Source organism: Mugil cephalus, chromosome 1 (assembly GCF_022458985.1).
Source record: "Mugil cephalus isolate CIBA_MC_2020 chromosome 1, CIBA_Mcephalus_1.1, whole genome shotgun sequence".
Lineage (NCBI taxonomy): Eukaryota > Metazoa > Chordata > Actinopteri > Mugiliformes > Mugilidae > Mugil > Mugil cephalus.
In genome coordinates, this window is record NC_061770.1 from 34,484,397 (window position 1) to 34,498,063 (window position 13,667).

Sequence of the window (13,667 nt, forward strand, 5' to 3'; positions counted from 1 at the left end):
CGGGACGCGCACTGGCCAATCACACTTCGTCTTGTGTTTTTTCGAGCCTGGCGTTCGACCAATGAACGAGAAGAACCCCCTCTTTGCGGGAAAAGTGTTGAATTTCCGTGCAAAGTGCTTGTGGGTAATGTAGTTAAGGCGCTTAGCCAGACGGTTTCCATTGTCCTTTCATAATAAAAATAAATAAATAAAAAAGGTATGATTTTTAGCAGTTGTTTGACACATAGATTTTTCATTTTAAAACGAAAAACATACTAGTAGTTACGGCAGGCAAAATGAATATGTTAAATGTAAGTTAGAATAATATTATTATTTGTTTGTTTGTTTTTATAATCTCCCGTGTATTATTACATAAACCGCGACAGAAATATGTTGTATTTGATATTCCTTATTTAAAATGCAAAGATGTACATAAAAATGTAACTTCTAAATTAAAAATTAACACTGTCGTGTTATTGCTGCTGCTGTTGGGACTGAGAGTTGCTGTTATTTTGTTTGTTGTTGTTGTTTTTTTGTGGCATTTCCTTCACTCCAAACTGACTTTGTCATGTCCAGTCTGCAGGGAGAGTCAGTTTCATGTGCTGTAAACCACTTACACTTTTATATTTACTCTTCTTGTTCACGTCTTATCCATAAAACCCGGAGGCTTTTATGGATTTATGATTCATTCATTCATTCATTCATTCATTCATTAAACTGAACGCTTGACTAAGGACGAGCAGGAAAGACGTTTCTGCCTATTGCAACAATTTTATAACCGCTCGCTCTTTGTTTGTCGCTCTGCACCGTGACCACATGATGGCAGTGGATGCTCATAAATCAAAATGCAGCCGCTCACTCTGCACATGACCTTGAATTACTCTCCTGTTTAAGATAAAAGTGTTAACTTAATATGTCTTTTGTCTTACTTGTGCTAATGAGGAACAAACTTTGGTGCAAGAGGTGTAATGATCTCAGATTTTTAACGGTTCCATTCTTGTTCCCACTGATCCATTAATAAGACGAGATGAGACTTTAATTGACCCCGTAGGGAAATGAATGTGTTAGATGCGCAGCCTCCTTCTCTCTGTTACTGCAGGATGTTTGGTGAAGGTGTTAACTGACTGATGTCCAAGATAAGATGAGACTATATTTATGCCCGTGAGAAAATGAAAGAAAAACTGAAAAAAAAAATTGATATTAGTCTGAGAAAGTTGTGAAAGTACCTGAGATATATGTGTCATGCACTTTAGAGAATGAGAGCAAACACACAGGATGAAGTAATGCACAGATAAAGATATAAAAAGATGCATTGTCCTGAGGATAACTGTGTCCTTTGGCTGTGGAGGAAACTCAGCCGCATTGTTAAGAAACGCTGATGTTAAATGAGTCTCGCCGCTGAGCCGTGGGTGCAGCAGTCATCGGGTGCAGGAGCCACCTAAGGTCCTGAAAGGGGAGGATTCAGGATGTTTTGCAGTTTGGTCAACATCCTCCTCTCACCCACCTGCTCCACCGAGTCCAGGGGACAGGACGAAGCTGAAGCTGGGTGTGATCACTCTACAGGGTCCGGCTAAATTATAGAGTCCAGATTAATTCAAATAGATAAATAAAAGCAGGTTATTGCTGTTTGCATGACTTGCTCCAAATGATGCACTTCTCTAGTTCAGTGTTTCTCAACTTTGGTACTTGGGATTAGTAGGACCTATAGGAAATATAAAAAAAATAAGCAAGAAATTGTGTGGACACAAGGATTAATTCACTGCATAGCACACTTTAAGTCACCAATGTGTAAAACCAAAAATATTTTAATGCAAAAGCAGAATTGGAAGCAATGAAATCCCAACGTCCTCGAACGAGTCCCTGCGAATTTGTTAAATTTTCATGTCATATCAAACTAGTAAAGTTAATAAGCACGAATAAACAAGTGTATTGACCGTCCACTACCAGCACATGGCAGATAAAAGGTCAACAGGTCTAAATGAAGCAGAATAAACTGCAACAAACCTAATGTCCCCATATGAGGACGCCGGGTCTCAGGAGGTAAAAAAAAAGATCATGTGACATTTATAGAAACATGATTATTTTACTATATGTGACTGTGATCTTTATTTACGTACATCTGAGGTTGAGAACCACTGTTTTACCGTATGATGTTAATACTATGTCGGCCCACTAGGGTCTAACGTACTCCGCCGTGGTCTCAAATCCAGAAATATCTTTGTACGTTTCAAACAAGGTTGCGCTGGCGTTGTTTTTATCCTGATGGAGAAAATGGCTAGGTCAAAGAAATGTTACCATAACACCCGATGTTTGTGCTCTTGACTTCTAAACCATGTAGATTTAAAATTATTTAAAGAGGGTTGTTCAAAAGGCAAAGGAGACGACTCCAGACGCAGCGTGAGCTAGCTAAACTTTACAAGCGCTAGCTAGCAAAGACACATACATTTGTCCATCGAATACCATGTCTCAGCAGTTTTATGTTTAATATTCATGTACATGAAGTTTGTGTCATAAATCCAATATATTCGCGTTACTGCGAGGTTCCTCAGGGTAGATCAACAAATATGCAGAGGGTCCAGGACCCCCCCAAAACTGAGAACCGGTCCTGTAGTTGTTGAGGTCTTCAGCTGTGTTCTCATTACAGTTTTTCACAAAACGAAAGAGATATTACTGAAATTTTCATAAGGCGTAGTTGCTCTTTGTATGTGTTTTCACTGAAAGTTTTTTTGTTCGTTTGTTTTTACAAATGAGCTGTGACTTTTGTAAAGTCTTATCTCATGAGACGCCATAATTCTCGACTTCACTTTGAGGAAGGTGGACTTCCGATGAACTGGCCACACGAACTCCTGCGTCATCTCCATCGAGGCCGGTGATGGGGAAATGCAAAAAAAAAAAAACACCTCACGAGAGCATAAAAATGTTTTATCTTTAGATATTTGAGAGGTTTTTCTGAAATGTAGACGTTTCCATCACCAGTTTTTACCGTGATATTTAGGTTTTGCACATTTCTAGGGGGGATGGAAATGCAGCAATTGACTTAGTTGATACGGAGCCATGAATTTAGATACAGAGAGGAGGTCGGGGTGGATGGATGAATCAACAAAGCACTGGACTTTGACTAGTTTCTAATCAAAGGCCAATTATGTTTCTTAACGTCTTTTTGTTAACGTTAATTGTAACACTAAAGGTCGTCTAACCTTAGTTAAAGTTAGCCGGGTTGATTTTGTGACCTGTACACTTTGGGGAGGTGCATAACACTGTAGAGAGACTGCAGAGGTTGGAGGTCTTGGAGAAACACTGACTGGCAAAGAAAGAGGTTTCTGTCTTCATTTTTCACCCTGCTTTACTGCAGAGTTAATGTGTAACAGGCTGCAGTCAGAGTGTGCGAGGGTTTGATAAGACAATCTGTTTCTATGTGTGTGTGTGTTTGAAACAACACACACAGCTGGTGGTGGGCTGGTCACGTCTAAATCACATACCATTCATTCTCAGGCATGCTCTCCTTTCAACAGTCAGTCACTCAGTCACCCCCCCCCCCCCCCCGACCTCTGCCTCATTCATTCATCCTCAAATCTACCCCCCTTCAAAAAGGAGAGTCGGTGCCTCTGTGGGTGCTGAGCTCTATTTCTGAATGTTTGCCAATCACTCCATCTGTTAGTTTTCAACACTTTCTTTTCTTAAGGTTATTCACTCTCTCACTCTCTCACTTACTCACTCACTCACTCACAAGTGAGAATCTTCCACAGAACTCGTTGGTTGAAAGTTTAATTTTGGACGTGAACCACAGGAAACAAGAAGCAGAAGTGTCTCACCTGTTACAGAAATAACACAATGAGCGAAATACAAAAAGCATTGGTGTAATGACGACTTAGTTTACATTAAATTATGAATGTGCTATATATACATGGGGTTCAACAGGGTTCTGTTCTGGGTCCCGTTTCAGTTGTGTACATTTGGGTGCAACTTCAAACAAAAACGTTGTCTCTGAATTGTCAGGATCATGCACCACATGTATTTATTTATGACGGCAGGAGGTGGTTGGGTCACGTCTGCATTCAGACTCCAACCCGGGTTAGTTTAGGTAACAAAAACATGCTAATCAACGTTAGAAAAAGAGTTTAGACTCAAATCACTGAGGTCAGTTTCTTAACTCAAGTGGGTCACAGACTTAACATAATCAGGTCAAAGTGTATTTTGTGGTGGAAAATGTACCATCTTGGCCAACACACTAATGAACATTTTCTCCTTATGCTGCTAGATGATTAAATTATTTTTCCCTCAAAAATTTCCTTCCAGAGCACAATTTCTTCTTATTGTAGGAGACAGTGTTTCTAAATTACATATAAAGTAGAAACTTTGAAGAAGAAAGAGTTTAAGGCTACATATTTAAAAAACTTTATGTGGCGTTCAACAGGGCTCTGTTCTGGGTCCTGTTTTAATTACTCTGTGCATGCTTCTCCAGGGCTGTCTCTGCTTACTTAGTTACTTAATTAAATGATATACTACACCTAATAATAATGATGATAAAGGTGAATAACAATTTTACATTTTTCACTTGTCACTGAACATGTTCGGCATTATTGTCTCAACATATTAGCACCTGGGTCAATACATTAATGAAAACTTTCTCCTTATCCCACTAGACAATTAAATCTTACTGCAGCTAAGTTTCCTTTAAAGTTTCCTTCTAGAGCACATTTTATTTGCTATTTTTTTATTTTTTAAAGAAAATAAAAGTTTAAGGCTACATATTTAAAAACTTTATGTGGCGTTCAACAGGGCTCTGTTCTGGGTCCTGTTTTAATTAATGTCTATAAGTTTCTGCAAGGCTGTCCCTGCATATACTACTACTACTACTATTATTATTATTATTAATAATAATAATAATAATAATAATAATAATGATGATAATGAAGATAATGAAGATGAGTAACATTTTAAATTTTTCACTTGTCACTGAACTGAACCTTTTGTTTTTAACATACTGGTCTATGAGATTGATGACAGTGTATTAAGAATGAAAGTGAAATTGCAGTGAAAAAGCAAACAAACAAACAACAACGAGGCCATTTTGATGTCCAGCTTGAGATATTCATTTTTGATTTCAACAAATTAATTGTATATATTAATTGTATAAACTTACTGTTCAAGCCCATTGTATATATTTGCTTCATTTTTTTCTCTAAATTCTCTATTTTGAATCTGTAATTTATGTTGTATCTCATTTAAGTGCTTTGATTTGTTTCAATGAGCAAAGATGCTGGAGTCAAATGCCTTGATTCTGACTCTGACTAAAGAAAAGTGCACAGTGCAGTTTATGAAGCTTCAGCTCCTCAAGCTGAGAGACAAATTGTTAAACATTGTCTTTGTCTGCACTTGAGAGACAAATGGATTTAGAACATGTTTCCGGAAACCACATGGGGAGAAAAAAAAAACAAAACAAGAAGCCAAGAGGATGGGAGGTGAAGATATGGGAGAGCTCAGAGGAAGAAGAGATGCACAAAGAGCGTGAGAAGCTGTGATGTCATTGTGTCTGCTGGGACATAAATAGAAACAAGAAGGGGTGAAAAAAAATGCTTGGTGGGAAAACTCTGCAGAATTGTTTAACTGGAAACCAGATTACTGGGTCACTGGTCCCATATTAATAAAACCCCATTAGGTGACAATCGGCACAGAACATGAACAGTAAACTCATTTATTGCTCTGAATGTGAGTGGATATGAATTCCTACCCACCGACGTGGGACATTGGTGACATCATCCCAGGAACATGTGGGTCAGTGATGAGCATGAATATTCACGCTCATTAGCGAGAAGCTGATGTTTATGCCTTTCTCTTCTTTTGTCTGGCCTTGTGTGTTCGTATTAAATTAGGTGATGGACACATTTGGAAAGTTGGGCTGTTTGAGCAACAAAAGATACATGTAAAGCTAAAAGGCTGAAGCTGTAAAGCCTCTAAATTTAAAATCCTTCTGCGGTTTTTGACTTTTTGTCTATGACTAATAAGTGTTATATCAAAAACATCTATCAAAATCAACTGCGAGGGGGCGGGGGACTTTTATTCTCAAGATAACAGTCATTAATTTCTGCTTTGTATGTGTTTCCATTGAAAGGTGTTTTGCGAATGAGCTGTAACGTCTCACGATATCTCATAATTCTCATCACTTCACTTTGAGGACTTCAAATGAACTGATCACATGACCCCCTGCATCATCTCCAGTGATGGAGAAAAGTGTTTCCATTGCACTTTTGCAATAAACATTTATATATCAACATGTCTGAAAAAACAGACGTAGGTGTTTCCATCCCCAGTTTTTAACTGCTGTATTTGGGTTTTGTGCATTTCTAAGGTGAATACAATCACAGCAAAGGACTGAACTTGATCTTGAGTGTGAACCTGGACAAAAACTTGTTGTTCTCTGTAAATGGTGCATTGAAGTCAGGAAGGTGAAGGTCGTCTCTGATGACGTCTCCAATAAAAACCCAGTAGAAAGTAATAAATTTATATTCTTCTTGCTGAGAACAGACAGCTCACGTGCTGCACTGTGAGTTGCAGATGTGTATAGCCTGTATAAAAACAGGCAGCACCTCAGCACCATTAGTGGTACTTTTATACCATATCAACACATAAACCTTTGCAGGGCTTCAGCAGAGGCTAGAAAATGTAGAAATGTAAGAAATGTAACAATGCGCTGCAGCGACACAACACACAAGAGCTGTGATTGGTCCACTTGGTACTAGTGTGTTTCCTCTTTGGTATTTCCAGCTGCTTCTTCATCTCCGCAATTTTTGGATTGATCGTTTTGTTGGATCAATAAAGAATCAGGTTAATCTGAGGAGGTAGAGGATAATTGTGTGACTCGTGTCTGAAATTTCACTGAATACCACCACTAGGAAATGGAAAGTGAAGCAGGAAGTAGCTAGAAACAAAAAGTTCACACGTACTAAATGACTCGGCGAAGGCTACGTACGTAGGTTATGGCGTCAAGGATCCCGCAGTACCTTAAATGAGCTAATTAGCATTAGCTGAAGCCTTTTCAGATGAGTGTTCATTGCAGTTGTACTTTAGTTGTACGATAGTGTGAGCTTCATCTTTAATGAACTACTGCTCGTTTGCTAACGCTGGGGTCCTCACCTGTCTTCTAGGAGGCGTCATTGTCACATGATCTGATTGACAAGATGCTTAAAGCGTGCTATCAACATTTCAAGTACCTGACAAAGACTAATTCGGCCTCGTACGTCCTGGTTTAATTTCGCTAACAGCGAGCACCTCCTTTCCTTTGATAACTTTTGGGAGTCCATACATGTCCAAATGTTTCTTGGACAGTTTTTTTGTTTGGTGCAGCCAAAAACACGGCAATAATTCAACATTTATTTCAGTCCGTGTGCTTTGTTTACATTGCCCAGCGCCTCCAACATGGCGACTTCTGGATTTATGACGTGCCGTGAATTAGCCAATATAAAGACACTGTGGAAAGAAACTTTCTTAGGCTTAGTGTTTGATGACATACAGCTCTTAACACCACTAACCTGCACAGGGAGAAGATATCTACTGTAAAACCTAACGTCTTCAATGTTGCCCTAATGGATATTTTAATTATTAAGTTGCCAAATGATCCAACAGCATTTATCACAGACATAAAACACATAAAATTTTATCGTTTCATCTGTAGATTTTTTTACTCCCGTACGAAGGAAAACAAAGGAAATCTGAGAACAGCCGACTAAGCAACACCACAACGCACGGGTGGGGGAGGTTTTTATGGTTTCATTATAATCTCGTTGAACTACAGTGGACAGAATGAGTTAACAGTGACTGGTAATGGATTTCACAACAGCATAGTGAAAGTTACCCCCCCCCACCCCCCACCACATAGACACTATATGGCCCTGGTCTCAGCTGGACGTCTAGTCTGACAGGACTTTGACAGATGGTCCAATGGGATCCCAGAGAGGGAGGGGGGGAGGAAGGGTGGAGGGTGGAGGGTATGCTAATGGACGTAGAAGCATGTGCACGTGCGATTGCGCTAGCATTGCTCTTAAAGCGTTGACACAGTGGCATCGTGGGGGACTCGACCTGACGTCAGTGTCTTAAAAAAGCAAAAATTCAAGTGCAATGAATTATTTAATTTTTGTTTTTTTTTTGCGATGTAAAAGTGCGTGTGCACGTACATACGTGTGCATGTGTATCTGCATTATTCATAAAGCTGTTTTGGGCAGATTGTGGAGTCTTGACTTTTTTGGGTCAAAATGTCCCCAAAACATAAGTTATTAATTATAAAAGAGATTAAAGGCAAAGGACAAAAGGAAAAGGATAAAAATTCGTCTTTGCGTTGATGCCAGTTTTTTTTTGTCTTCGTCCCGTGAAGGGATGGAAACATAATTGTGTTTGTGTGTGTAGGAGGGGGAGTCGTCTGTTCCTGGAAGAATAAGAATAAGGGTTTATAAACCTCACGGGAGGCATGAGGAGAACAATGCTGCCCTGCTGCTGACGCTGCATCTGCACTCACATCCCCACCGTGGGGTAAATAAAAGTGGATTCTCAGACAGCAAGACAAAAAAAATAAGTAAATAAAATTATATAAGATTTCCTGCAAGTGGGAGTATAATTGGATCATGTGTGTCTTCTTCATGCACGCAGCTTTCTGATTGGACAGTGTTTCTGTTTTTACACAAAAGCTGCACGCGATGAGTAAAGATTAACAAAACAACAACAACAACATCACCACAATACAACTTTGTTCCTCTCCCACCCCAGAAACCCCCCAAAATTTAAGCTAATCTTCCTTCAATGTGCAGGCAGCCACAAGCCCCGCCCCCAAAGAGCACTCATACTGAGGCCACGCCCAGACCTCCTCGCGCTGACTGCGCCCTTCCGAGAAGTGAGGAAAAAAGAGACAAAAAATAAACAGGCAGCTCCGCTTCCGGTTTTTACCATCACAATAAAGCAACAAAAACAAAAACAATTATTCTTAAGTGTGTGTATTATTATTATTGTATTTTTATTTTTACTTGTGGTTCTCAAGCGTGTTTTTTTATAAACAACTGAGCTACTGTGACCAAGCAATTCCCCATGTGGATGATAAAAGTCTATAGTACACCCCGTCTTTGTTTTGTTTAAGTTTTTTGATTAGTACAACCGCGTACATTGCTTTTGAGTTATGTCCACAAACATATTGTCTTTAAGTCCATCTTGACTGTTTTGCATTAGTTGTCATTTAAATGGTTGTAACCAAAGTTTTTTAAAATATTGTTTAAAACAAATAAAAATAACGGTAATAAGGGTTAAACGGGCAAATTGTGGTGGTCTGAAAATACCGTAATTAGCATAAACAGGATGGACACAGATGCTTTACAGGTACCGTACATAATCATGAATATATACGAGTACTAACAGAAGAATAAAATAATTCAATATCAAAATAAATAAATGAAACGTTATTATTTATGTTACTACTATATTATATATGCTCTGTATTCCGTATATACAGTTATGTACAGTGCACTGCTATGGTCCCGAGTATGTGCCACGTTTTTATTAATTATTATTTTTTAGCTGCTTTAATTTTGAAAGAACATCGCGTTCATTTCCGTAAAGTTCCCGCGCATTTTCTCCAACTTCACGCGACTTCCTGGTAGATTGACAGGCCGCGCCGCTCTCTATCTACTGGAGGAGGAGGAGGAGGAGGAGGAGGAGGTGATGAGGAGGGAGGAGAGAAGCCGACGGTCCCCGTTGTGTGTGTGAAAGGAGCCGGAGAGACGCTTCAAACTCACGACGTCCTCCGTGAGCGGATTTCACCTCCCAACTTTTTTGCTTCTTTTTCTTTTTTGAAGAAGAAGAAGAAGAAGTTCACGAGAGGAGCAACGCGCGCTTTGGAGTTTATCATTCGGAGGCGGAGGGCGGCATGAAAGTGGAGCTTTATAGGGAGAAACAACAAAATTAAACAGCATATAAAGTAGTAGAGGAAGGAGGACCTGTGCGTTTGATGGCTGCTGGGGATGGAGCCCAGCTACCGGCCACCGTAGCGGCCAGCCGGAGCGTGGAGAAGGCGCTCGAGGAGGCTGCCGCGAGCGGGGCTCTCAACTTGTCCAACCGAAAACTGAAGGAGTTCCCCCGGAGCGCGAGGAACTACGACCTGTCCGACATTACGCACGCAGGTCGGTTTGCTTTTTCGCCATTTATTACCTCCTCCTTCTCCTCCTCCTCCTCCTCCTCCTTAACTTACCCGAGCATGAACCCAGCTCCTGCTGCTATTATCACGGGAGACGGAGAGAATCGCCTTTTGTTTTATCGCCACCTGCTTCTTTTCTTCTAACGGGGAAGCGACGGCACATCCTTCCTCAAAAACCCGACCGCGTTGCGCCAGACGGCTCCGAATAAATATATCTTCTCTACAGCAACTTAAAATAAAAAAAAAAAAAAATGAAGGTTCCTCCCTTAAACCTTCAGCATCTTACTTTATCTTTCTGTATATCCCACCCACCTAACTGCATCTCTAAAGGCTCTTTTATAGTACTGCGGGACCTAGACCTACGTACGTAGCCTACGTAGCCGGTGCCATTCTTTATCAAGAACCAAGAAACCTTTATTGTCATTATGTAAGAACAAAGGGAGATTGTGGACTTAAGCAGTGATCAAATATGAAAACAATAGAATAAAGACTATAAAAAGTACAGCTGTATAGATATGGTGCAAGCATTGCAATAACACGTAACGCGCTAGTCGGCGCTGTGTCTTTTTTTTCCCTGTCGGTTTAATTTCTGCTTCACTTTCATCAATGGCTACTAACTTTGGCTAAAACTTTGCCCAAATTCCTCCAAAACACAAGTCGTACAAATGTGTGTATCCCCGAACCGCCGCAGTTAACCTTCCCTAGTTGTCCTAGTATCTGCGTTAACACTTTTTGCAGAAGCCTAACCCGCAATTTATGAAGACGAGATGCGCTGTGATTGGTCCGCTTGGTAGTAGCGCGCTTCCGCTTTAGCATTTCCAGCTGCTTGTCCGTCTCCGCGGTTTTCGGATTGATTGTTTTGATGGATCAATAAAGAATTGCTGAGGTTAACTGAGGAGATACAGATATTTGTATAAGTCGTGTTACGCGAAATTTTGGCGAAAGCTACCATTGTTGAGAGTGAAGCAGGAAGTATAAACAAAAATGAACCCAACTTGCAAAAAAAAAAAAAAAAGAGGCAGCGCCAACTAGTGTTTGGGTGGAGTTGTTGCAGAGCGAGCCAGACTTACGACGACTCAGGCCAACGCAGGCTACGTACGTAGTTCAGCACAGCACTATAAATTATTATGAATTAGGCCTAAACTGTGGGTAACAAGGAAGCGAAGGCACATCCTTCCTTAAACCTGGCCACATTGCGCAAGACTTCTGCAAATATATATATATTTATATATGTGTGTGTGATTGTGTGTGTGTGTATATTCATCATTTTGTCTACAACAACTTAAGAAAATTGGTTAAAAAATTAAGATTCTTCCTTTAAACCATCAACATCTGCTTTTTCTTTCCGTATATCCCACAAACTGCACCTCTAATAGATCTGATTTCTGTCTTTAACAAGTGCAGTGCGTTAGCTTTGCTGTTAGCATGCAGCATAGAGGTGAATATGTTGCATGGTTTCTGTTTAGTTTTTTCTTATTAGGTGCAGTTTTAGCCTCTTAATTGATTCTCTAAATGCGCTTCTGTCAAAGGAAAAGAGAGTTTTTTGTCCTTGTGTGTTTTTCACAGTATTTTTAATTCACTTCAATTCAAATTTATTTACATAGCGCCAATAACAATACAAATCGTCTCAAGACGCTTTACAGAAACCAGCCTTAAAATATTTTCTCCTTTAAATCGTGAGTCACATTCACCAGGTTTTTCTTGCTGACCATGTGTCATCTGGCTCATCTGATCCAATCAGGACATTCGTAGATTTCACCGTAACGGCATCGGAGAGTAAAACTTAGCTGTAAGTAAACGTGGATTGACGGGCGTGGATTAAAGGGAACTACCTCGGCCTGGCCTATGCTGGAAAGAGGATTACCCCTTCCAGGTTGCTGAAATCAATCTGGCCATGCAGCGATTTAAAGCAGCCCCCCCCTTCCTCCTCCTCCCCAGTGCTGTGCTGCTACTGCTGCTGCTTCTTTCTGTGCTTTGGTAATTATGACCATCTGCTCATAACAACCCAGGTCTGGACCCCGTGGGACGGCAAGACCTTGAGCACACATAAACGCACACCCAGGCACCTGCCAGCGCGGCAACCCGACCCCTAATGGCTTTGGAAGTGATGAATATATCCCATACCTATGGTAATACCGCTTCATTAGGATGTGTCCGGCCACGCCGAGGTTCAGCTGGCGAGAGTCGGGCGCTAGATGAAAGTGGCGATGGGTTTGGAGGTTACGCAGCGGCTCCGGTTCACCATGACTAACAGATTACCATCATGATGGTGACGGCATGGTGATATCACCTGGGTTCTCGGTGGAGGCATGTTGATTGGTATCGTCCCAGACATTTTTAAATCAGTCTCGGCCTTCAGCCAAGTCTGATCTTTTTTTTATTTACGTAACATCTGCCTTGACCCTAAACCACGTTCTTGTAGTGTCAAAATGTTGTCTTTCCATCAAATCTGCCGTAAACCAAAGAAAAAGAAGATGAACCCAAAATGATGTCTGCGGTAGGGACGCTGCCGGTGCTGAGGACATGGAAAACATACAAATTTGTCCAAAAACGGTGCCTATGCTATGTTAGGGTTAGGTGGCCCAGTCTGCATGTTTTCAGGTGAAGGTGTCCTTTTGAAGGTTCACTTCTATCCATGCAGGTGAAAAACTGACGTGTAGCTTTAGCAGTAGAGCTAAGGGGGCTTTTCGGGCCTGGTTACTACCGTAAGCATCAGCACTGGTGCCGCTATGGTTCCCATCCCTAGTCTTTACCGGACTGCACTGAAACAACGACTCACTCTGAACACTGCCCTGAAAAGAATAGGAAAGTTTCCTGGAGACGGGCGTGTTTTAGTAGCGTAAGATGTTATTTATTGTGAGCAACCCCCCGACTTTAGAGATTTAGATTTAGATTACAAGAAAGATTTGTATTAAAGAGGATTTGTAACCGAGTGTAAGAAGTTTAATTGACCCACTGATATACTTTTTAAGATACTACCTTCTACGACAGTAGACTCCCAAACCCTGGCTGTTCATGTGTGCTTCTGTTTTTGATTTTTTATTTTTTTTTACTTAGTCAGCAGGATTAACTTGGTGTGTTCAAGGTTTGATGTTTGCTGCGGTTTTGACCTCTATGACGACGATAAGCTCCTATTTTTATAAACCGGTGCAGTTCCCCTTCGCAGACGACGCCTGCTCAGAACAGACTGCGGCTTTATTCGAGGAAATACGGTAATCGGAGGCGCAAATACTAAGAGGAAACATGCGCTTCTCTCAACAGATACATCTGCATATGCAACATGGTACAAATACTCGACTGGGGGAGTTGTCGTACTTTAGACTTTTTAAGGACATTTTATCCGTCCTTGGCTTCGCGTCCACCTCGACAAGCCTCGTCATTCATGCCGGCTCCCGGTGACTCATTCGTTATTGATTCAGCTCTTAATTGCAGGGTCGTGCTCTTCTATAGGGACAATTGTGGACACTCAAGTCTTGAACACAGGTTTTTAGCAGCACCTAGGCTGTATTTGAAGGGG

At 40.8% G+C, this 13,667-nt stretch overlaps 1 protein-coding gene across 3 annotated transcripts in view; it reads left to right on the plus strand.

The window, feature by feature from the left end:
• Positions 1 to 9,670: 9,670 nt before the first annotated feature.
• The window catches only part of lrch4 (leucine-rich repeats and calponin homology (CH) domain containing 4), a 46,293-nt gene continuing 42,296 nt past the window's right edge, over positions 9,671 to 13,667 (plus strand). The window contains exon 1 of one of the 3 annotated variants that reach the window (XM_047593336.1): positions 9,671 to 10,136. In XM_047593336.1, the coding sequence (XP_047449292.1) occupies positions 9,965 to 10,136 (172 nt within the window). In that variant the 5' untranslated portion in view covers positions 9,671 to 9,964. The remainder of the gene's footprint in view (positions 10,137 to 13,667) is intronic. The other 2 variants (XM_047593326.1, XM_047593344.1) reach the window with 2 other exon arrangements.